The 25,222-nt window shown below is 32.9% G+C and overlaps 1 protein-coding gene across 1 annotated transcript in view; it reads right to left on the minus strand.

Moving 5' to 3' along the window:
- Positions 1-1,195: 1,195 nt before the first annotated feature.
- LOC110997060 (fatty acid synthase-like) overlaps positions 1,196-25,222 on the minus strand; it is a 38,059-nt gene continuing 14,032 nt past the window's right edge. The window contains exons 5-41 of the mRNA XM_022265024.2: positions 23,036-23,239; positions 22,469-22,585; positions 21,914-22,077; positions 20,498-20,640; positions 19,885-20,088; positions 19,333-19,522; positions 18,933-19,092; positions 18,454-18,623; positions 17,352-17,503; positions 17,002-17,185; positions 16,494-16,642; positions 15,587-15,768; positions 14,916-15,035; positions 13,655-13,764; positions 13,194-13,384; positions 12,720-12,889; positions 12,181-12,444; positions 11,872-11,992; positions 11,327-11,617; positions 10,810-11,253; positions 10,247-10,417; positions 9,875-10,005; positions 9,506-9,656; positions 9,149-9,320; positions 8,696-8,808; positions 8,102-8,263; positions 7,833-7,961; positions 7,675-7,754; positions 7,252-7,407; positions 6,531-6,782; positions 4,871-5,024; positions 4,089-4,293; positions 3,668-3,818; positions 3,207-3,384; positions 2,684-2,860; positions 2,454-2,556; positions 1,196-2,181 (exon numbers count right to left, since the gene is read on the minus strand). Coding sequence (XP_022120716.2) covers positions 1,598-2,181; positions 2,454-2,556; positions 2,684-2,860; positions 3,207-3,384; positions 3,668-3,818; positions 4,089-4,293; positions 4,871-5,024; positions 6,531-6,782; positions 7,252-7,407; positions 7,675-7,754; positions 7,833-7,961; positions 8,102-8,263; positions 8,696-8,808; positions 9,149-9,320; positions 9,506-9,656; positions 9,875-10,005; positions 10,247-10,417; positions 10,810-11,253; positions 11,327-11,617; positions 11,872-11,992; positions 12,181-12,444; positions 12,720-12,889; positions 13,194-13,384; positions 13,655-13,764; positions 14,916-15,035; positions 15,587-15,768; positions 16,494-16,642; positions 17,002-17,185; positions 17,352-17,503; positions 18,454-18,623; positions 18,933-19,092; positions 19,333-19,522; positions 19,885-20,088; positions 20,498-20,640; positions 21,914-22,077; positions 22,469-22,585; positions 23,036-23,239 — 6,799 coding nt within the window. The 3' untranslated portion in view covers positions 1,196-1,597. The remainder of the gene's footprint in view (positions 2,182-2,453; positions 2,557-2,683; positions 2,861-3,206; positions 3,385-3,667; positions 3,819-4,088; positions 4,294-4,870; positions 5,025-6,530; positions 6,783-7,251; positions 7,408-7,674; positions 7,755-7,832; positions 7,962-8,101; positions 8,264-8,695; positions 8,809-9,148; positions 9,321-9,505; positions 9,657-9,874; positions 10,006-10,246; positions 10,418-10,809; positions 11,254-11,326; positions 11,618-11,871; positions 11,993-12,180; positions 12,445-12,719; positions 12,890-13,193; positions 13,385-13,654; positions 13,765-14,915; positions 15,036-15,586; positions 15,769-16,493; positions 16,643-17,001; positions 17,186-17,351; positions 17,504-18,453; positions 18,624-18,932; positions 19,093-19,332; positions 19,523-19,884; positions 20,089-20,497; positions 20,641-21,913; positions 22,078-22,468; positions 22,586-23,035; positions 23,240-25,222) is intronic.

Genomic DNA, 25,222 nt, shown 5'->3' on the forward strand with positions numbered 1-25,222 from the left:
TAGTTTCTGTAATAGATTACTAAAAGTTACTGATAAATATATATTATATCAATTTAACACTCGCACAAACGGGAAAGGTCATCTTGAGAAAACCGATATGCCTTAAACACAAAAAGTCGACAAAGCAGATATACAAATCTGAGGCCTGGACCTAAAAGATCATAGAGCACGTATAATTCCTAGTTATAGTTATATTACTCAACTCAAAATTATTTCATACGTAATTAATTATTATTAATTGATATTAGTGAAATAAAATAGATGCTGATTGTGATCTCTAGTGAACTACTGACATAAGAGTGTATGAAAACGGTATGTATATACGTGGAAGGTTTTACAAATTAGTGACGTCATGCGAAGCTTCTTAAGCAAACCTTGTGTAGCACGTTAATGATGTTCTAACGGCCTACGTGCGCTTTCAGCCAAACTCATTCAAAGCTTACCTTTCACAATTTTTACCCCTATGACCGTTTTTCGAATCGACATTAGGTCGCTTTAAAGGTGGTGTGTGTACCATGTGTACATCATTTTTTATGATACGTGATTAACTTGAAATTTTGTTATGGTCTTTAGTTATCTCTCTTTGGATATCAAACAGAAAGAAGAAATTAAAAAAAAATTGAGTTCACGGCGTCCTGGGCAGGTCGACCTCGTGGATCGGGGGCTTCTGGTATTTTACCAGCCCTGCCATCCTATTGTTACGCCACTGATTGAAAGTATCAATGAGCGGCGGATCACTTAACATCAGGCCAGTTTGCGGCCTTTTAGTCTTGTTTTATAAAAAAAATCTAGTCGTTTGAGGACATTCAAATATTTTACCATAACTTATTTCCCGAAGTAGGGGAACATTATGGCTAGTATACTCTTGTACACAGGGGGTAAATTACTCCAATCTATTTATGGAAACACTAAAGCGTCTTGGTGAGAGGACGATTTATTACGGTCTACTGTTATGTCGTATTGGCATGGTATACATTTAGGATTTATTTACGTGATACACGGGTTTCTTCTTCTTCATCACTGAAGGTCGTGAAATGCCTAACCGATAAATCAACTTAGTTCTATCATACTACTTTGTCCTCCGCTTGTATTAGAGTCCCCTAGGGACAGGGACTTAAACTTAGTCTTTTATCCTCTGTGCTTACACTACTCGTGATCTGTTAGCTTATCTAAGTAAGTATAAATAAAAAATCTGTTGTTATGTAATAGTTTATTTGTCATTTCCCAGAACATCCCAAGACTATCTTAAGAAATAAATAAAACGATTAAACAAGTTAACATTTACGTTATGATTATTTTTTTGGTACTGGTCTTCCGTTGGAAGAGTTTAAATTATAAAATTAATAGATACTATCAGATATATTCATTATAATTTATCTAGGTCCACCACATTACACATATTAAAAGTATTTAATTATAATTTTCCCAAAACTGCAAAAATAATGGTAAATATTTATGACTAATGATAAGTTAGTTACTAACAATGTGCTTCGTATGAACTTTTATGCAAATCTAATTTTCTATATTATATCAACGTACGATTTCCTTTGTTAAATTTCCTTACTCTAAAATAAGTTATATTATTAACAACAGTTCTTTATACTTGTACAGAGCGTTGCTTTTCAACCATACTTCTTACCACATTGCTTTCTGTTTTCGCACTGGCGACATCTTTCGTTATTAATCTATTAATAATGTTGGCGCAGTCTTTGTTTTCGAGAATTGTATGATGGTTGCCTTCCAAAAAGTGTATGGTGACACCACCATCTGTTAGTTTGTCCAAACCATAATTATCCTCGACCACAAGGAACGGTGGATTCTCTTTCGGACGCAGGAGAACTATTGGTGTTTTAATTTTCATAAAACCTTCATTCTTGCAGTCGATAATTATTTTCAGTCTATTAAAGCAGGCAACTGAGATGTCGCCGATGAATTTATGGGAGTAATTATGTTGGGTAGGGCAGACTTTGAGAGCGTACTTGATTCTGTCATCATAAGTGTCTATTTCTTTTAGTCTATCCATGAGATCTGTGACACCATTGTTGGGAGCTACCAAGTCAATGACGTGGCAAATGAGACTGTTCTGAAGCTGAGTGTCATTCTTAAAGTTCATTAACATGGTGAGGACTGAGTAGACGTAGTCAGGTGAACCGTCGACCAGGAATAATGTCCCTTTATAACCTAAAGAGAAAATTACAAAAGAATATAAAAATTATATAATAGAAAGATAATATCCGACTAAATAAATTAATTTAAAACCCGAGTAACAAAACACAATAATTAAAACAAATGCCATGTTATTCTCAAACGATATGTTAGCAACAGTAGTTCAGTTGTGAAGTCGTCTCAGCGATGTCGTTAACCTCCTGCTATATAGGAGTATGGATTTTTTATCTAATTATGATGTATGTCTAATTTTTATTTAATTCAATATCTTTTATTTAAAGCAATACCTTCACTTTCAAGTCTCGCCGTGAGTTTAATGGCCGGCGTTGAACCAAAACTGTATCCGAGCAGCATGAATGGCGCGCCTGGAGTGAGCCGTGATTTCATGGACTGCAATAATAAAAATACATCTTACGATTAAGAAACACAAGCAATTCCAAGTAATACGTAAAAAATAATGTATATAGATAATACAACTAATACAAGATAGATTTATATTATTATATAATCATCTTACTGTGTAAAGTCTTTCCACCATACTATCGATATTGTCGTTTTGGTTCTCTGTACCGAATTGTAGGACGCAACATTTGACTTTGAGCCTCTTACAAAGCGGTTTCATGGTGGAGGCCGTTCCTTCCAGACCCGGTAATAGGAACATCACCTTTTCATCTTCGTGTATCGTTACGTCCGTCTATCGATGGAAGTACATAATGTTAATTGAGTTACACAAATTTAAAGTATTTTCCTTGCTTTATGCATTAGGAACTATGACGTTAATTATGTAAAGTTTACAATAGTTTTCGTATTAGTAATATACAATATCAGATTGGATTATCGATTTTATCACTCTTCACATAAAAATCATGGTTTAAAAAATCTTTATTATAATGTAGATATTTAGAGTTGTCTATGTAGAATATAATAGAACGAGTTATATTTTTAATTTTTTAATAACTTTATTTGTTTATTTAAAACTACTTTTGTATTAGATTTTAACAAATAAATTTAACCGTTTTAACTATAAAGTAAAAGTATACCTCAGTGCCATCGCTGACCATAGTCGGCATGTATACGAAGGGTTCTGAAACCAGTTTCTCATCACCAAGGTTTCTCATTAGAACACGGAAGCCAATTGCAGCAGAATCAGAAGTAACCGGTTGAGCGGCCACTGATGTGGAAGAAGCCGCTTCTCTTTGGGCTGTTAATTCTACTAATCTGGAAGTAATTAATGTAAAAGCAATGTAAGACTAAGTTCCTTATTTGAAATACAACATAGTAGCAATAATTATTCACTCGCTTAGACCAAATAAATATCTTCAGTTCATAGCATGCCGCACTATGATCGAAAGTTTTTTCTATTAACAATACGTCAACATATATCTTAATATTTTCATTCATAACACTTCCTAGAACTTCTGAAACTATTTTGCGTAATTAGATACGAACTGCAAGAGGGCGCGAATATTAATTCGCTGTTAGTAAATGATACTATGTGTACCTGGCGAATGTCAAAGTTCTGATGTCTTGAGCAGTTAGGAAGACTTCGAATTCTCTCTCAAGGGTCTGTTTGATTTCCACTGCCATCATACTATCCATACCAAGCTCGGCAAGTGATACTTGTTGGGAAACTGTCTTAAGATCCTTGATACCTGTTGAATTTATTAAAATATATATTTCAATTCATACGAAATTATTATTGTTTATAATTAACCGCATTCTACAAATTCCGACATTACAATTATAACCTTAAACAGGTTTCCCTAATTCAATCACAAATTCTTTTGATTTACAATTTTTATTAAAAAAAGTGATTAGAAATGTTCATAATCCAATACTAACCTTTTTATTAATTTTTTATTTTATACTAAATGTGAGTAAAAACCTAGTTTACCAGAGCTTAAAACAATATAAATTTATACCCATAATCTGTGCGACAGCATCCACAATGTTTCCACATCCTGATCCTCCAGCCTTCTTCTCAGCCACCACAATAGAAGACACTATAACCGCGTCCTGTTTCAGGAACTTGTCCAGTGAGAGGAGACAAGAGGAGATTCTTTGCTGAAGAGTTCCACCAATTTCCAATTGAACGTCTTCATCTTGCATATCTGCTACTAGACCCACCTAAATGTAGACACAAAAATAAATAAGAGGTATGGAAAATTTTTTGTTGTTACTTAAATTACCTATAATAGGGGACAGTTTTCATTGTCAGAACATGGCAATGTTAGGGTAAATCCATATTGATTTTATGACGTAATAATTTAGAAATCATTAAAGAATGTTTGCATTTTATTATGCCAGATTATTTTTGAACATTTTAACGCTTTAATTAGGCCTTAAGTCGTTAAACGCACAAGTGCTTATTTTAACAAACGTGCATTAATCAAGCCCCTTACTGACTTTGCAACTCATGTCAAAGTGTAGGGTGTAGGTACCAAAGGATCCAGGTCGCAGTGCAACGCAAAGGCCTTTTTATAACTAATGAGTTTCGGGGAATTGATGCATATGTTTCAACGAAATTTTAAATATCGAATAAAGTATTTAAAATTGTACCTATTTTTATAGAGAATAAATACTTTAAAAGATGTTGTTTTGTTGTGGTGTTTGAAATTAGAACAAGTTAGTTAATTGAGATATATATTACGTAGGTTATGTATGGAAGTAATAATAAATAAAAACAGTAAGTACAAGTACTTACGTCTCCAACAGCGCCCCATTGAACAGCGAGTGCCGGTAGACCCAACTTTTTCCTCCACTCACAGATCCTCTCCATCACGGAGTTGGAGAATCCGTAGTTTGTTTGACCAGCATTTCCACGCCCGCAAGACACAGATGAGAATATAACGAAGTCCCTGTTACAAAGTTTAGACATTTGACAATGCAATTTTAGAGGTTTATCCTTATAGGATGAAGTATCCAATAAGATTAGAAAAGTATTCATGCATACGGATTACATTTTATATGTTAAAGTATCACGATGAAATCTATCTTACTATTACGAGAGAGATTATATAACTACACCAAAATTACGTATTGCACATTTTCCCCTTACCGATAAAAAATGTTAAAAGTTTTCTTACTAATAAATAACTTAACAAAACACAGCTAATCAGAAACATCCGCCATCCTGTTATTCAATAGGTTCTGATGTTGTTTCTTTTTTGTTTAAACTCCTCGCAACGCTGAATACCTTTTATCAGCGAAAAATAATATTAAAAACTTGAGAGGCGGTTAACGGTAAAGGTCTATGAGAAATGTCAATTTTTAATGTTTAATTATACCTATAATAATAAGTAAGCCAGTAAATAAGACCTATAAAACATCTTACAAATCACAAATCAAATCAAAAACATTTATTCATATAGGTAACATAATGTACAATTATGAACGTCAAAATATACTTTAAATGATTCTAATTTTATGTTTACTGCCAATTTTCAAATCAAGTTCTCAATTCTTATTTCTTGAATACATTAATTTAAGGGAATAAAGCAAGACCAAAAGTTGTTTACTCGTCTCGTCTATCTAGTTCATAACTTTGTGTACTTTTACAAAGTTCAATTTAAAAACTTTATCTACGCTATTTACGCAATTCGCAAAGTAAAATAGTAAAAGTAAAATGATTTAGAAGTATAAAGAGTTTTATTGGTTTAAAAACTTGACTGATTGCAAAGTTAAATCCAACTTGGTCACACAACGCGATGAGCATTCAAAAGTTTTGCGAATATCCTCTATATTTGCTTTTAAATATATTAAATCCTTTTTAAACTCGTATTCATTTAAGTTTAGATTTTACTTCAGGAAACTTTGATAATATGAATAAACAATAAAGACGTTCTTTAAATTATTAATTAATTATCCATTTATCTACCAAACCAACAAAGATTTATAAGTAGCATTTGTATTACAAAATGCTCATTAAAATGTTAGCTAAATAACAAAATGTAGGCAATTTGTTAACAAATGATTTATTGCCCCAGGCTGAAGTTGAAGGGTCAGATTACAAAAACGTTAGTTTTCTACCACAGTTTAACGTTTGTTATGAATTATTGGTTGACTTTGGCAGGTTGTTATTTATTCGGCAGAGTTTAAAGTAAGTTTTAGGATCGCATCGTGAATAATGAATCAACACAGGTGACTGTAGTCTTGATGCTATATTGCATAAACGTAATATTTAATATCAATTTAATATACATTTTGTTAGTCATTTTAAGTATATTTTCTTTTCAAATCGTAAGATTGATAGTTAGTGAATTCAATTGTTTTCTGTGTTATGCTTGGTTGACGCATTTTAAATAATTTTAAAATATACAAATATATAATGTAATAATCTATGAAAGAAAACATAAATAACTTACTTCAATTTCGGGCAAAGTTTCTTCGAGTATTTGTCCAAGTTGAGTGTAGCTTGTGCTTTAGGCCCATATGAGGCTTTAAAAGTATCAGGGGTTTGGTTTTGGAAGATTGAGTCTTTGAGGACTACGGCTAAGTTGAAAATTGCTTCTACAGGGCCCATGGTAGCTGCCATTTTCAGCATACTTTCACAGCCTTCGTCTGTTGTGATATCGTGGGTTGAGATCTGGACGTCAGCGCCATACCCAGCCCACGCCCTGAAAGTAATGGTATATTGGATTAGCCTATCCTCGAATTGAAATGGTAATAATTTTATTTTATGTGTAAAAAAATTTACTGGATGCATGTTCCCAATTAATTATATTATAACAATCTGAAATTGCGTGTTTTAAATTTACATATTAAAATTAATTGTGACCAATTGTACATTTTAATTACACACTTTAAAGCTATAACCAGAGAACCTTCCACACTAAACGATACGTGATAATCTAAACTAGATTTATGTCATAAAATATGAATATTATTCAAAAGATAAAATTCACAAGTTTCAGTCCCATCTACTCACAATGCGGACGTTTAGCATACTTTATATTTGCATAGTTGTCAACTAATTAGAAAAGTATTTGTTTAAAATTATTTAATTCGTTAAATATGAAATTTTAAAAGTGTATGTTTCCGCTTCACTAAGAGAAAACTATTACCACATTTACTTTATACACTTACCTCATTCGGGATGATTGGTAACCATTAGAGATACCTCTTCTGGACGTAAGAAGTACTTTTCTCGCTCCTCTAAGGATAAGCCAATCTGCTAACTCCAGACCGAAACCGCCTAGACCTCCCACCACAACGTAACACTTGTCGTCCTGACACATGTATCTGCGGCACAAAATATTATTTAAAGGGAAAAGTTCATATTGCAAAAATATATTTAATTTTTTAATAACGAATAATTTTTATCACGTAAATATGCTGAGTCATTGGCTGAGTTCGCAAGAATCGCTTGCTATATTATTATTAGTTATAAGATCTAGGTATATACATATGTATAGGTTTTTAAATGTAGAACTGATTATAGGTATGCGTTTTATTATCATTATAAAAATACTATAAATATAAAATACATTATTTCATTTCAGTATTCACCTGGGCAAAACATCGACTGGCATGTAAGTAGGCTTTACTGGGCGATTGGTTCGTTCTTCATCACGAATCTTTATGATTACCTGCAAAAAAGTAAACGGGATTAGCACAATTATACAGATTAACATATATAGTATAATAAATAGTAAACTTCTATTTACCTTTCCAATATGCTTTCCAGCCGCCATGTACCTAAAGGCAGTTTCAACTTCGTTCTTTTGGAACGTACAGTACGTCAGAGGTCGCACCGCACCGCTTTCAATTCCCGTCAGTAGGAGATCTTGCAACTTCTGTATATCGAACATTAATTTAAAACAATATACAACAATTTTAGAAAGCGAACAAATATTTGTACAAAAATTCGTAACGATATTTTTTCTAATTCATACCGTATTTTGATGAATAAATAAGCAATTAAGTAAAGACAAACCTTTCTGAACTCGAAGCTCTGGTCGAAGATGTAGTCCAACATAATACCGTGGAAGGAGGTCTCTTTGAGGAAGAAGTACATTCCGATTGGAGTGTTGTTACTGATGTCGAATTTACCGATCTCAAGGAAACGACCGCGATAGCCGAGACAACGGACTGAGGCCTGAGTGAATATATTTATTCTAGTTAGATAAGTATATTTCCGAGAAGTCTCAAATAAGTTACGATAAATACAGAGCGGAAATGCCAGCAGCATTGAAGCTAAACTGCCCCCAGGACCATACTTATTAAATTTTATTTTGTATTCTATTAATTCAGTTTTAATTATAATTCTATTTACTATGTAGACTAGGAATATATTGTAAATACTCTGTTAAATATTAAAAAAAAATATAATAAGAATAGTAGTAAATTCCATTTGAATTTTTAATATTAGTTGAAAAAATACTGGTAAATTATGAAGCAATGGAGAAATAATTTTATAACCACATAGTGATTAGATAAGATACATAACAACTTGTTAAGTATTATTATGAATCTAAAATAATGTCATAATATTAATTAAAAGCAAAGGAAGTTATAGATCGGTAAATACCTGCAGTTTGTCATCAGACAAAGAGTTGAGTACCATATCAACTCCCTTGCCGTTGGTCTCGCGGCGGATCATGTCTTCGAATGAGCTGTCACGAGAGTTACCGATGTGACTGTCTGAGAAAGTCACCATAAACATTAAAATAATATTAGAACAGTTGTTAAATACGAAAATTAAATTATTTAAGAATACGTAACCTAATATTCAAAACGGAAATATTTAAATTTCTTTTATCTAATGTAAAAGTGCCAGTTCTTCTCTTCCGTTCTACGACCTTGATTTGAGAACTGGCAGTAAATGTAAAATTAGAATCTAAATGATTTAATGTATATTTCTTTTTTTTGACGTTCATAAGTGTGCATTATGTTACGTATATGAATAAATGATTTTTTGTTTGTTTGTTTAAATTTAAGATTATAATTCTAATCCCTAAATTTAGTTTTCAATATAGATTACCTTTAAGTTGCGGGAAAAGCTTTTTGATGAATGCTCTCTTCTCAGCTGTACCCACGGTAGTAAATACCTCACAGCCATAATGCAATGCCACATTGATCGCAGCTTGACCCACACCTCCAGAACCAGCGTGGATCAAAACTGATTCACCACGTTGCATTTGACCCACCATGACCTAAACAGGAAACATTTTAAAATATGCTTACAATTGAATTAGTAATTTATTAAAACGCTGTGCTGAACAATAACTTATTTTAAATAATTCATTAAATGAAAATTAAACATTTCAAATACTTTTCTTTCACGTTACACCACACAATTACATTGAGAATGTTAAATTACTTAATACATAAGACTTACCATAGCATAGTAAACTGTGCCGTAGGCCACTGGTACTGTAGCAGCCTCCTCGAAGGTCCATTCATCAGGGATACACCACATGAGAGCTCGGTCCCCTTCTACCATATTTGCCATACCGCTGTTACGGACCATAGCCATAACCCGGGAACCACTATTGAGAAAATAGATAAATTAGATTTAACACTTCTAGATTTATTTTATTTTTTTCACCCAAAACTAGTTATATTTTGGAAATAAAAAAAAAAATCATTTTTGTGTCTTTGTTGTTTAAATTTAATGTAGGCCATTACTAGTTGTAAAGAAATCCGATTTTCAGACTTCTTTGCTTTTCAGGTTTTTGTACAAAAACTAAATTACTAAAAGCCTTACTTAGGTGTTCTGCCGACGATTTCAAAACCTTGCACGCACTCTTGCGCAAGACGGCCTCGTGCGACCGCGTCCACTGTGACACGACCCATAGCTGTCATTACGTCACGGAAGTTCAGCGCTGCACAATATACCTGTCGAAATACGCAGTTTTAGATATAATAAGTATTTATATCTTACTCTAATTTTTATAAATTTTGAAGTGCCTTGTTCGGATTCATATCATAAAGCTTCATTCATAATGAGGTTTTTTTTTTGCATTTTAAACCAAAAAAAAGGGATCAATTATGTCGTAGGTATATATAATTATATTAATTTACACATACATAAATATAGAAAAGTATTACGTAAACAAAATATTAAATTGTAACTTACATGAATGAGAATACTCTCTGGGTTCTTGAAAATCTGATTCTGTCTAATTGGTCCTTCGAGCCATTTGAGCGAAGAAAGGTCTCCGATAGTGATTGTGTTGACAAATCCGTGGCTTGCGCTAACTGTTTCTAAGTCTCCTAGTAATAAGTGACGGTAGCTACCCCATTGTCCCTAAAACATATTATTATTTAATACGTTGTCCCAGAGGTGGAGCTTTCCTCGCTCAATCACGCAAATCGTAATACAGCGAGGAAATGCTTCTAGCATTAACGGGGACCATTTTAAAATTTTTTTTAATTTTATTAATTTAAATTTTTATTTTTATTTAAATTATTATTATTAATTAAAATGTATTAAATAATATACATTTTAGTAATCAGATTTCATTTTGCTCTTGAAACATCTACTTTCAATTTATAGATGATAAAGGGTTTTTATTATGATGATTACGTTTTTAAAATTACACACACATATATTTATATGTGTGTGTAATTTTAACTGAAGGTATGATGCGGTTTATTTTCTAAAGTCATATTATTAGTATAGAGAAATTAAAGACTTACATCTTGATAAACATTAATAGCCAAATCCTTATCCAATTGCTCTTCATAGAATTCCAAATCAGGATTGAATGTTGGAGCACCAGGGTCAGCGATTAGCAAACCATATACAACCTCACCACCCGGTTCCCTTCTTAAACAATTCACAAGACCCAAAAGTCCGTTGAGAGCCTCATCTTGGTTATAAATCACAATTTTCTGGCCCGTCTTCAATTCCTCTTTAACTTGTTCAATCCACGCGTATGATTGATCGGCTGTTTTAACATGAATGAATTTAGCTGGTTTGGCACCAACTCGTTTCCTAAATAGAACCAAGTATTCAACGCCAGTATCTTGAATAGTAACGATATCATATTTATCGGCGTGGTCTTTAGGGTTTGGCCGTTGCTTTTCACGACTGATTATGAAGCATTTGTCTCGCAGTGTTGATATAGCTTGTTGCAGGACCTAGATAAAAATTTTTTGTAAGAACAGAGGAATTGTTGTTTTATTACTAAATACGACTATGCAATTTACTTACCTCAGGTCTGTTCAGAAGATTAGCACCAATAAATAAGACTGTGTTGCTTTCTCCAGCAACCTTCTTATTTTCAACAACTATGTGCGATGGCATTTCAATAGTGTCTTCTGAGATAAGTAATAGTTCTGGTTGTATAAGAGGTAAGTCTTCAAGTACGTCGCTAACTTGTTCTATAATTGGTTCGTAGCCGTTTATTTTGTATTCCTCATCGATGAATTCAATGCTTTTTACTTTGAATGTTTGAATATTCTCGAGAATGAGTTGTATGTTGGCTCTGAGTATGTCTCCGACCTATGGATAAAAGTACGATAAGGCCCATAATCAGTTTTTTATTCGTAAATTCGTTTAGAAGCTTAATTATTGGCATAGTCCGATGGTTTAAATATTTCATATAATAAGCCGTTTTGTTAATATAATACATATTATTTTATTTTTGTGAAACATCTAAACAATAGCGACATAAAATGATTAATTATACTTAAATATATAAACTTTTAACTGTATTATTAAATGAACTATTGAGTAGGTTCAGTTGTAAATCATACCGTCATCTTAGTTTTGGCAAAGTTAGGTACAAAAATGTTCTTCTCCAAAACAGGAACACCAAGAGGGATTTTTCTGGAAATGGGAGAAGCGTGGAGGCCACGGACTTCGACACCACCAGCTCTAAATAAGGAAGATAGGTTTAGTAGTATGCGCATATAAGCTTATAGTAGATAACTTAATAATATATAATAAAAACTACATAATTATTACATGTCCATTCGCCCATATGAAAAATATAGAACTGTTAGTCAAGATATTAAATATGTGTATTTGTAGAGGGTTCTATATATTAGCGTACAATCAATTACCTGACAACATCCACATCCGGGTACACTCGTACTTCAAACGATTGCCTATCCGATACTTGATTCATTTTCGACACCGCGTCATAATGCATAGTAGCGTCTATGCATAGTTTCTCAATTCTGGTCGGTACAAAGAGACCACGAGTGTCATTCCCAACGATCTTTAGCTGCAGCATGCAGTCCATGAAGCAGACCCAGTTGTTGACCCAAGCGACGCGACCCCGAGTTCCTTCGATGTTACAACCAATCACACCTCGGAAAAGACCGCTAAAAAAAAGAAATAGAATATGTTTATAGAGAAATTGCGTTATATAAGAGGATGTTAGAGATTTTTAATATTGAAAAATAAATCTTTATTTATTTATATAAGATTATCTGACTGAAAGTGTATTTGTTTTTAACACATGGTCGATTGGTGTTAATTTAAATTTGATTGTTACTCTAATACATAAATCTTATATGTTGATTAACTTAGTACATAAAAAATTAAGTTCACACTTTTACAGTTTTTTAAACTTAAAAACTTGATATTAAATGTTTACCTGTATTGATAGCCTCTCAATCTCAATTCCTTATAGAAGTCCTTAGTGAGCATATGCTTCACATTTGCTCCAGTTTCTTCAGGTGCTGCTTGAAGCACACGGAAGTCCTTGCCTACGTTCTTCTTGGCGTAGATGCGACCAGATACAATAGACGCACCGCTCTCGACAATCTAAACAGATATGTCAATTCTATAAAGTGTAGAGTAGTAAGACATGGACAATATTCATTTCTATTTCCTGCAAATCTACTGTGAAGGAAGGAAGGTGCTGCTTTTCCTCTAACTTTGGAATTGATTCGTTGGAACTTGAATATACTTACGCGCTACGCTACCTACGATCGCAAATTGTTATCCATCGTCTAGTTGGTTTATCTTATTTGATAAGCACGCCGGTATTAAAATTAACACAATGACTTTGAAAGAAATACAGGAATATTTTTGTCTGGAGTACTTAATAATATTTGAAGGAACTCACTTCGAAGTTTCCGCTGCCTTTCTGTATCATGACGATGAATTCCAAGTTACCCTCTTTAGGTATTGGAGTAGCGCGCTGAAACCGCACATTTTCGAAGACCACAGATATTTCGGTGTATAGTTCTCCCATCATCATACCAAGAGTTTCCCATACCATCACAAGGTAACCAGTCGCTGGGTATAGGTTACGACCTGTCCAATGGAATTACTGATGTTATTTAGTTTGTAAAACTAATAATCAATTTTTGAAAAATTGTTATTGTTAATTTTGTCTGATTCGATAATTAATCATTGGCCAGTTTGTTTTTCCAATTATAACATGTGATTACTGTATCAGACTTCATATATTTTTAACAAACTTAGATTATATTTTCCTAAGCCCTTATCAGCTAGCAACCCAGCTTAGTAACCGGAAGCAGAAAGAACTAGTTAGTTCTTTAATCAATAGTAATCCATTCTTACCATCAATAACGTGTCCGGCCATATATTCACTGTCCTCATCGACGATCGACATCCTGACCGTACGTTCTCCCGACTTCATCTTCTCTTGAGCGCGGTATGAGGTCACGTACCTATGACAAATAAATTTATAGTTAGTAAGTAAAAGTATATAGGTATACATTTTAAACAATGCTTTTCTTTTGGTATTGATATATCCTTTAAATTCCTACCGTGAAGTACTGTATTATGCGATTCCTTCTTTTGTACAATAAAGAATTTATCCGTCTATCCTTCATAAAATGGATAATCCCATGCATTCTAAGCACATGGAGTCAAAGAACGCAGTTGCTCAGCCCTAGCTATTTGTTTGCGGTCCCCTGATTGATGAGCTGCTATTAATAACAGTTGGACTCTTTATTGCATTGCAGTCTGAGAGCCATTTATTCACAATTTCAAATTACGGTAGCCAAGAATGTATAAATAATAAAAATAAATAAATAGGTGTCTATATTAATATTAAATAATGAATAGTTTTAGTTTGCTCACAAATTTTACGTATTAATAAATTTTTAATAGAATATAAATCGACTACTTGAACAAATTAGAAGCAATCGGTCAACTGAACAATATAAGTATGATAAGTTTGAGCATTGCTCACTGTTACATAAAAAGTAATTATAGGCTCTTGGACTATTGATCCAGTTTCGAAATAACGCGTAAAGAGTTTGCGGTGACCTATGGAACATCGCAATAAGTGATGAAAAATGGGATACGGGCTCGTTTTTCGTTTTAGCCAATATATTATGCGGTTTGGTCAATTTTGTAACGTCAGGTTCAGGTTATAACATATATTTGCTATATTAAAAAATACGGAAACTTAATTTGGATCGTGCCTTATAATATTATAAATCTATGAAAAATATTATAGACGAGGGACAGATGAGAGGTTAAGATTATGAGTTGTAATTGTTTTTAAATTTTTATGACTGCTGCGGCCGTAAAGCGGGTGGAAAATAAAAATCCTCTTTCATCCAACTTTGATTGTGTTCTTTTTGAATAGAGACTCATGGACCGATTGGCTCAAGTGCACAAGCGCTAATTAAATATTTAAGTAGGCGCCTAATAGATAGTGTAACTCCAGACCTAGTGCGTTCATCGCTCAACGAATAAGTATACGCTATACACCGAAATGCTACCAGCATCAAAAGTACACTAAAACAGGGACCAAAATTTTATTTTTGTTTTATTTTTTTTTGCAATTTTTGACATTGCACATTCTTACCAGTCTTCACTATGCTCCCATTCTACGAGATGCGAGATCATTGGTGTACCAAGTGACACCGGGTATTGCACTTGTGGGTAGATGTTCGCCAGTTTCGGGTTCAATCCAGCTTGGTAAAGTCTGAAAGGTTTTTATTTTAGGGTATGAACTCATGTTAACCAACCGTTAAACAAATGAACTGTTTTAATCAAAGTGTGGAAAAAAATGTAGAAAAGCCAACATGGGTGAACTAGACTAAACTTTTTCATTCGAAATTCGGTTCAAAATTTGTGTATTTTTTTGTATAGCAAGGCAACCTTTACAGTTATTTCTCTTGCCTACAAAATATTTGCCAAACATATCGGTGATAATTATCTCAAAAATAATGAATTTATTCTTTTAATTAAACATACTTAGCTGTTTAGAAATACACCTTAAATTTAAATACCTATTCTACTTTTCATTTGGAGTTTTAGTTTTCATGTATGTTTCATATAATTTAATGAAATAGTTAAACTTAAGGAAAACACTTTTTTACCGGATTGAAGCCTATGTATTGTTGTAAACTTATTTAACATAATTTTATATAATTTAAAAGACAAAGCATACATAGCTTCAATCTGGTAAAAAAGTGTTTTCTTTAAATGTGTAAAAGCTATGTTAAGAAAAAACAATACTATAGTTAAACTTACTTTCCCAAAGCATTTAACATAACAGTCACATTGTCCTCGTTCTTCTGTGTGAGTGGTATGTTGATGACATCCTTCTTCAGTGATCGCCGCAGTATAGCTTGGAGTAAGCCATGAGGCGCTATTTCTATTGTTATAGCATTTTGGTGGATGAGACGAGATGTTTCTTCGAAGAGAACTGGCCTCTGCAATTATTGTATATAGTAAGTGAACAAAATTAAATGAGAAAAGATATACATATGATCGAGCATATATATATTATGATCTGTGGTAAAATATGTTTTTAGGAGTGTCGAACATTTTAAATAAATGAAAATAAACGAATGAATGGAAAAAAAAATATCAGCGAACAATAAGGGCCTGTTTAACAATGTATGGATAAAGTGCCAAATAGCTATGCAACACATAAATTATTCGAAAGATAAAAGTTTCAAATAATATACTTCGAATTTCATGACGTATAGCGCTATCTGACAGTCGTGAAACGCAAAAATACTATTTATCATACCAATAAGTAACAAATAGCTTATTTGGAACTTATCCGGACATTGTGAAACAGGCCCTAAGGGTCTTATGAATTTATATTATAGATAATATTTATATTAACTATAATAATTTATTCCATTTAGATAACACAAGTCCAGTTTATTACAACTTACAAAATATTAGTACCAGTATCCACAACGAGCAGCCTATACCTAATAATTATAATCTTTAATTCATGACCCAATGTAAATAAGTGATTTAATAAAATACTCAACCATCTTAGGTTATTCTAATTAAGTAATTATATCATAATAAATGCAATATCGATACGTAGCCATTATTTATTTAGAAAATTCAATACTGGTATATATGTTATATAAATTTCAAATGAGAATTAGAAGTTACATATATGAAAATGACTCACAAGTAAGTTGTTGGTGTGATATTCAGCGGAGGACAACTGTGCTTTCGGGTCCTTCCACAATGGCTGAGGAACAGACGAAGAGACCCACTTCTCCGAGCGAGTTTTCGGGCTCGGAATCACTTCTTTCAGGAATTTCAGAAGTTTTGGACCTAATCAATTTCTTTGAATTAATATTTGATACTTATTACGAGTAATTACGATTTTGCAGTCTTCAAAATAATTATTTAAACTCTTAAATAATTTTTGCATTTATTTATGGAATGTACATAATAATTTATGTAATAAAATTTTTAGATATCCACAGTAAGAAAGAAATACTTCACTTTAGATGAACAGATATTATGCATTCTTTATCTAGGTTATAAAACAAGTGCCGGCCTCTTTCTATATGATTCCAATACGATCACCAAAAAAGCGTGTCAAAGTGATATTCCGGAACTCCGTATATTAAATGTATACTTTAATATTACTGTAAAGGTGAACCAAAGGTGTTCAAAGAAAAACTTACCAGCGTCAGCGATGTATTTGGAGTGGTAGGCAATATTGGAACAAGGAACTTCCTTTGCGAAGACTCCCTTCTCCACCAATTTCGCTACGAAGATCTTCATGATTTCAGCTGGACCTGAGATGGTGCTAGAGTCGGGGCCATTGTGGCAAGCCACTTCAATTTCAGGCGGGCAAAGGGATTTGATCTGTGGTAAGATATTTTTACGATTTTTTTGAGAGTGTGGAACATTTTAATTTTATGGCAATTAATAATGTTATTTTCAAATATTATATAAAAATAATTACTGTTGGTAGGTACAACATCATTCAGCGATATACAGTATACACGTTTAGATTTGATAAAGTTCGTACCTGGTTGTATCCCAATCCAACAGCTGCCATGGAACCCTTGATGAATGGTGTTTCGATAGAAGCAAGACCACGGCTATACGCAGACAAGATCATCTGTTCTGCTGTGAAACAGCCGTCTGCGTATGCGCAACCTAATTCTCCGACGCTGTGACCTACAAAGGTTTTTAATGTCATATCCCATTCTTATATATGATAATTAAGACATAAAAAGCATCTCAACAAGATTAGTTTCTCGGGTCCTTGTTCAACTCAATTTGAACACATTTTTTGATACGTGTTTTCCTCTTTGAACTTGTGATATAATTCGTTAATGTTGCATTAAAAATTGTTAAGTAGCTATTACGGTTTTGGTAATTTTTGGTAACAACATTTTTACTTCTTACTTATGTTTATGAATAGTCTTTCAAATAATAATAACTAATCAATATTGTTGTTGGAGCTTGGACGCTCACACAAAATGATACAGCTTCCATTAACTCGTATTTAACTTGAAACTCCGTGCGACCTGCATGTTTATTAATTTGGCTGTCTTCCTAAGTTACATACAATATACATACTTAAAATATACTTTGAGCTATTTTAGGGAATAAAAATCATAACAAATTGGTCTGTGCTAATGAAAAACTCAACTAAAATGTTTACTTCCGGTTTTGGGGCTCAATTTTTTTTATTTAAAATTTATTTTATAACCTAAAAGGAAAAAATATACGAATTGCTTATTAATTTAAAAATGTACTATTCGAAAATCTACTACAAAAAATCTTAATTTTAATTAGCATTATTTTTTAAAGACACCTTGAAAAAATAATATCATATTATATAAAAATGTTACGTATTTGCGTTCATACCAGTGGGTATATACGCATAGTGATGCGTATGATAAACCCGAATATTTCTAATTACCCCATTCTACAAAAGCACTTTTTGTCGCTGTCCGCTACAAGTGAAGCATTTCACTTCAATCTACAGTAGTTTATTTTGTATTAATATCTTCTGCTGTTATTGAAAATGAAATTCACTGATGTTAAGATCAATAGTTGCTGATACATTTAGTATAGTTAGAATACTTTATTAGCTTCTTATTAAACAGTAAGACACTCACCAATAATGTAGTCTGGTTCAATGCCAATGGCCTTCAAAATGTCAGTGAGACCAATTTGTACGGCGGCAATCCCGATGAAAGAGTTAAGGATGTTGTCATAAATTTTAGGGTCGGGTTCTGTGATGATTCTCGTAAGGTTGATGCCTTTAGGTTCCAGGGCCTTGTGACACCTGAGGTTAAATTACAATATATTATACCGTCGTATAACTTAACAAAAACAAAATATTAAATGAATTAGTATTCTAAAAATAAAATATGTTAATATTGGAACATAACATAGACAGGTATCATATATTCCACATTATTAAATTTGAACCTTTACCTAAGTAAGCCTTTTTACACAGCTTTTCTTTAATAAATTTCTTAAATTCATTAAAAGGCAGAGATAAAAGGGCCTCTGGTATTTTATTAGATTTAAGTGATACGGTTAATTTTATTGTCTCAACAACGTCAAACTTGAACGGTCACTGGTCACTTACTTCTGAATAGCAGCAGCGAAGACTGGAATTCTCATGAGCTGAGTAGCCATGCCAGCCCACTGTGAGCCCATACCACTATACACGAACCAAACGGGACGACGGACGCCCGAGAAGTATTGGATATCGCGGGCAAGAGATACTGCTTTAGTTGATGTTGAGCCTGAAGTATGGTATATACATATTTAATGTATTATTGTTGTTATATTTGTCGTGTATTATACAAGGTCGAAAGAAAAGAAGGAGAAAGTAAAGAAGGTTTAAAATCTCTTAATTTTGTCATTTATGTTTATGGAAAACTTTATTGATAAGAGTGATATTATTTATTTAATTATGTTTTATTACTATTTACGCTTGTCTTGTTAAAACTGTGTGAAACTTAATTTTTCTTTCCTTTGCTTACCTAATAACGAGTATCCTCTGACAACATGACCTCCAATATCTTCTTCGTGAATGGCGTGGTAAAGTCGAATTAATTCAACATCTATGGTCCTAGACTCTAAGTCATCTAGGATTCTGGCTACCGCAGATTCAGTACGTCCAGACGTGCAAACCAGACGAGGCAGGTCATCGGAAGGCATGCCGTTGTTGACCTAGAGTTTTATATTGGTTTTGTTTATCTTAACACTACATCTGATTTTTTTTTCTTTGACACTATTAGGTCTGGGCTGGGCAAGTAGGATCAACCTCTGTGCCAGATACACACCGTCGACTTTTTAGGTCTAAGGCATGCCGGTTTCCTTACAATTTTTTTCTTCTCGGTTAGTGAGTGGTAAATGCACACCTGGACAGAAAATCCATTGGTGCATATTCGGGATTCGAACCTACGACCCAAGGATCAGAGTCGGACGTTGCAGCCACTAGGCGAACACTTTTTTTATTTGTAATTGCAATTGCTTAGTATAGTTTGATATATTTAATATATTCGTTCGACTTTTAAATACACTTCACTTACTTTAGTCGGGGCAACGTTTTTCAACAATATATGTGCATTAGCTCCTCCGAAACCGAATGAGTTTATTCCAGACATTCCTTTGTTCCAGGGAGTCTTTTCTGTAATTACTTGAAGGCGGCCGTCTTCAAGAGCCTTAACACCATCACGTCGTGTTTGATAGTGTAAATTCGGTGGAATATAACCAGTACTGTAGGCAATGCATAGCTGAAAAATATTAAATGTTGCAAATGCGTGGCGATGTGAATGTGCTACCCTAGTTATAAGTAAAGGTTACATTTGTAAAAAAATAAATCAGTGGCGCTACAACCTCTTTAGGTCCTGGCCTCAGATTTCTGAATCTGTTTCATGATCAATTTTAAATCTTATAGGCAAGTGGTGATCAGCCTCCAGTGCCTGACACATGTCGACTTTTGGGGTCTAAGACATGTCGGTTTCCTCACAATGTTTTCCTTCAACGTTCGAGCAAATGTTAATGTGCACATAGAAAGAAAGTCCATTGGTGCATAGCTGGGGATCGGACCTACGACCTCAGGTATGAGAGTCGCACGCTGAAGCCACTAGGCCATCAGTGCTCTTATTATAATAATTAATGTTACTAAGAGATGTTAAGTACCTTGGCAACAGAGCAGAGACCGGAGGCAGGTTCACTGTGTCCTAAGTTAGACTTGATGGAACCAATTTTGAGTGGTTCTGATCTGCCTGTACAAAACACTTCATCGATGGCAAGCAACTCTTCTGGATCTCCTACTTTTGTACCTGTTAAGTACAACATAATTGAAACAATGTGAAAGTGAAACGTAAATATTTAATAAAATTCATGTACAAATCAGTCCCAATACATTGTTTTATTTTAAAGATTTATTAATAAAAAACACAATATATAAATTTAAATGAAACGTTAACGTTTAATCGTTAACAACATTGTTGGCAAAGTTTGTTGGAAGACAATTCCAACAACGATTTGTACGCTATTTATTAAACTATTATTAATTAGTTAACAATAGTTTAATTAGTTGAGTTGAAATTCGGTTGCAAATGTAACTAAACGTCATCATGTTTTTAATCTCCAATTTACCGTAACCGTTCTAAACCATTTTAAAAGCACGTTTAGATAACAATCGCCGTTTCGTTTAGTGATGTTTTTACATGAAATAAGATTTTTCCTCGGTTTATCTTCGCCTTTGTGCCGTGAACAATAGCGAGTTAACGACGAAAGAGCTTTTTAATTTTATGTCAGCAGTCAGAGTGAATAAATAAACTTCTTAGAATTAGTTTCGAACAACCCCGACTTTACACTGGTCTGATGTCTTGATTTTCTTTATTTTACTTCTATTAAAATATTTTTTAGAAATGCAGGACTATCAAGATTTATTTTCAAGTTCAGTATTTGCTAACAAAAGAATAATCCAACGACTTATATATACGTAAGACTTCATACACGCTTCATGTAATACTGCATTCTGGGCTATATAAAGGATGTTTGTTACTCTTTTTTGTTACCACAACATTTATAAAAGCAGATATCGTATTTGCAATGTATGTTACATATAAATTAAAAAACACAGTTTTATTTGAAAAATACGATTAGACATATTTAAATTTATAAATTGCAGATATCACTTGTACAAACTAAGTACAATTTCCTTATATGTATAGAGTTTTATTTCTCCACGCCGCGTTAAATAAGCTTTCGAATTACTTTTATGTTTTTGATCTAAGCCTGAGGTAACGCGAAGAGTACTTTGAGTGATGTTTTTAATTATTTTTTGCTTGTTCTTTTAGTATTTTTTCATGTTTTTATCTATAAATACAAGCACAAAGACTTAATTAGGAGAACGTTTGATTAAAATTATATTAGGGCATCAAAACATTTCATTCAAGGCCACTTATAGCAGGCATGGATATTTCATTAATTATGTTTTCAAGCCTCGTTCTACCAAACCGAAAGTATTATTTGGCCGATCATTGAAGCAAGGATACCTCTGCGTGTAGATTTAATATAGACAGTTTCATGGAAGAATTAACTTACCTGTGCCGTGAGCCTCCACAAACTCTAAGGTGTTAGGTTGAATAGAGCATTCTTCGTAGAACTCATTGAGAAGCAGTTTCTGAATATTACCCGCTGGGTATGTAATACCTTGCTCCTTGTATCCGTCACAGTTTGTCTTAGCGTGTAGGACTTGGGCGTATACTCTGAAAAATATCGTAGTCTTACGTTCAAAGGTTCATAACAATAGTTATTTTTACTGGGGTGACTATGATTGCATTGGAAAAAATATATTTACAGTTAGAAATATACTTGACGTTATAAATATGTAATTAAAAGTAAATATAAAATGGTTGACATGATGTGGGCTCTTAAAACTATTAATTAATGTCCTGTAATTTTACAAAGTCATATTGTGCAGACACAATTTAGCCTTTTTTTAGGCCATAAGATCTCTTTAATTACAGCAACTATGACTACACATAATTAACATTTAGATATACTTAAAATAGAAACTATTTACTGTAATACTATTTGGATTAAAAAAAAATAACTAAGGAGTAGATTCTTAGTGTAAGATTGTATTGGTAGAAATACCTTCTGGAGTCCTTCGCTTTCTGTAGCAAGCAAACAACGACGGCTTCAGACCGAGCATAACCATTAGCACTATTGTCAAAACTCTTACATCTTCCGTCTGGTGATAAAACTCCCAATCTATAAGACAATTTGATTAATTAGAACATAATAAAAGACTAGAACATATTGGCTGGCTAGCTGCATTAGGAAAGGAAACTAGTCATTGAAATAACAAAGCACAAGTAAGTAATTGAAATACAGCTTTTACTGGTTTATATTGAGCTTTATAGTTTTTTAAATTTGTTTGTACGCTGGCTGAGTTCACAAGAGTTGCTTGCTATATTGTTAGTTATGGATAGATAGATTTAGGAATATAAGTTTAATTTTTTAATGTTTTTATTTAGAATAATTGGTGTGGGAGTTATTTGGAATTCTATCGTATTAGTAATTACTGTTAAGATGATGCATAGGACTATTTTATTTGAAGTTAACGATCGTAGTCCCCCGCAACGCTTGCCGACTTATTGGCTGACCTGATTATAAAAAAAACAAATCACTATACACAAATGTACTCATACTATATGTTACCTGGAAAATTGGAGTGATACATAGGGATGGAGGCAAAGATTGGATCCTCCGACGATAGCAGCATCACAGTGTCCGTCCCGAATGGCTCTGAACGCGTGCTCCATTGCGTATAGTGAACTTGAACAGGCCGAGTCTACAGTGTAAGAAGGACCCGTCACGCCCAACCAATAGGAGATACGGTTGGCTAACATCGCACGGGAACATCTATTAAACAAAAGGTAATATTAAAAACTACTACAAAGATAGGAATGCTCCGAGTTCTAAGCAAGGAAAGCACGTGCAGTAGGCATATTACAGTTTCAGTAAAAATAATCCCTTAAAAACGCGGGAAGACTGCTGAGTCTTACCACGTAAGTTTGATAGCTATTGTGATTAAAGTAATTCCTTGTTTCATTAGTTTCCTTGTAATGTAATTTTAAGTTTTTGTAATCAATTCTACAGATATTTTGAAAGACCTACTACGGTAACATTTGTAGATGATATAATTGTATTGATATCATAGGAATAATATGGAATCGGAACTTTATGAGAGCAAATTATACTATTGTATTTTAATATAATATATGTATTCAGAGAAGAGATATATTTTTCTTAAATCCTACTACTACCAATATATGTTATACTTTTGTTTTCAATAACCTCAACGTGTCTTAATATTCTACAATGAAAAAAATACTGAGCAGCAACTAGCAAAGAGTATTTGCAAACTTTTCCAGTCTAAAAAGATCAAGTAATTGCAAAGTATGAAGATTTTAAACAACGTCACCTTTTCTTTTTTCCATATGTCTACATCACCGATATCGAATAGTTTTCTTCAGTCAGTTAGTACCTTTGAATTCAACAGATTTTTTTCTAAAAACGCTAAATCATTAACTCAAAAATACATGGAATTATGTTATCGCATGAAGTATTTAGCCTGTAATTAACGTGGTTTAAATTCTTCATGTGTACGGAGATGTAATAATTAAGCGTTCATTAATAATTGAGCACGAACGAATCGTACTGCATCGAGTACACAATTAACATTTATCATTAAAATTTCGTTAAGTATTGTTTCCATAAATTACTGAAATATAACTTTTGAAATTAATAATATACAAAACTTTTTAGTCTTAAAAAGTAGTACGATTTTTTATTTAATAAATAGTAATAAATAACTCGTGTAACATTTTAAATATTACATGAGCACAGTGCTGTTGAAAATTTGGCACATATTAAAAATTTGTTATCTTGCATTATTTTTTTTGGCTTAAATTGTTTTCATATACATAATAATAAATAACAATATCTTAATAAATATGTTTTGTTTAAGAAGCAAATGTAACCTTCTAGGATATGCGGTGTCACATAAATTGCATGGATTAAAATCAGTGCAAAATAAATGAAGCAAAGAAGAGCGTCGTGGCGCTTTAGATAACTCTGCTACGCCGTAGCCCCGTAGCACGGTAACAGCGTAGTATCATAAACTTAGTTTAAAGAGATTATGCACTAAGAACTAAGTTAAATTAATGGATCCTACTTTATTCTCTTAAAGTGAAAGTTATTTTGCCGTATACATCTTACACACCGATATATATTCACTTAGTTTTCTAAAATAGCTAATATCCATACTTTGATGGGAGATTTTGTATTGTGTGATATAGACATTGTAGAAGCTATAAATAAAGTTTAGGGTTAGTGCTGACGAAAAAGATTTGATTTCATAGACATAGAAGCAGATGCAGTAATGTTCTTCCGCGCACATAGGGATTCTCATATATGAAACAAAGTAATAGTTTTAAACGAATATATTGAATCAATCAAATTTAATCAATACACAACAATAATGTTGTATTGCTTTATAAGCTTACCTTTAAGGTCTCGATGATCATAAAATTTATTTGTATTTGATGTTAATCGCAAAATTCTACAGAATATTACAAGAACCTAAACATTTTGAGACAATATTGCGATTTAATATAATTATTTAAATTTAATTTGAGTATAGGTAATTGAAACTACAACTATGTTGTGTTATGTAAAAAAGCTACGTATTAATTTGGGGTTACTCTGTCGATAAAGTTTACTGGTAAAAGTTATTAGCGGCATGTATCTCCATTACACATGGATAACTAAGTGCAACGGAAATATTTAACAAAGCCTTATTTCAACTAGGCGGATGAACTAAGTGTGTTGGAGTACACAGAT

This window comes from Pieris rapae, chromosome 3 (genome assembly GCF_905147795.1).
Source record: "Pieris rapae chromosome 3, ilPieRapa1.1, whole genome shotgun sequence".
NCBI classification, from domain to species: Eukaryota; Metazoa; Arthropoda; class Insecta; order Lepidoptera; family Pieridae; genus Pieris; species Pieris rapae.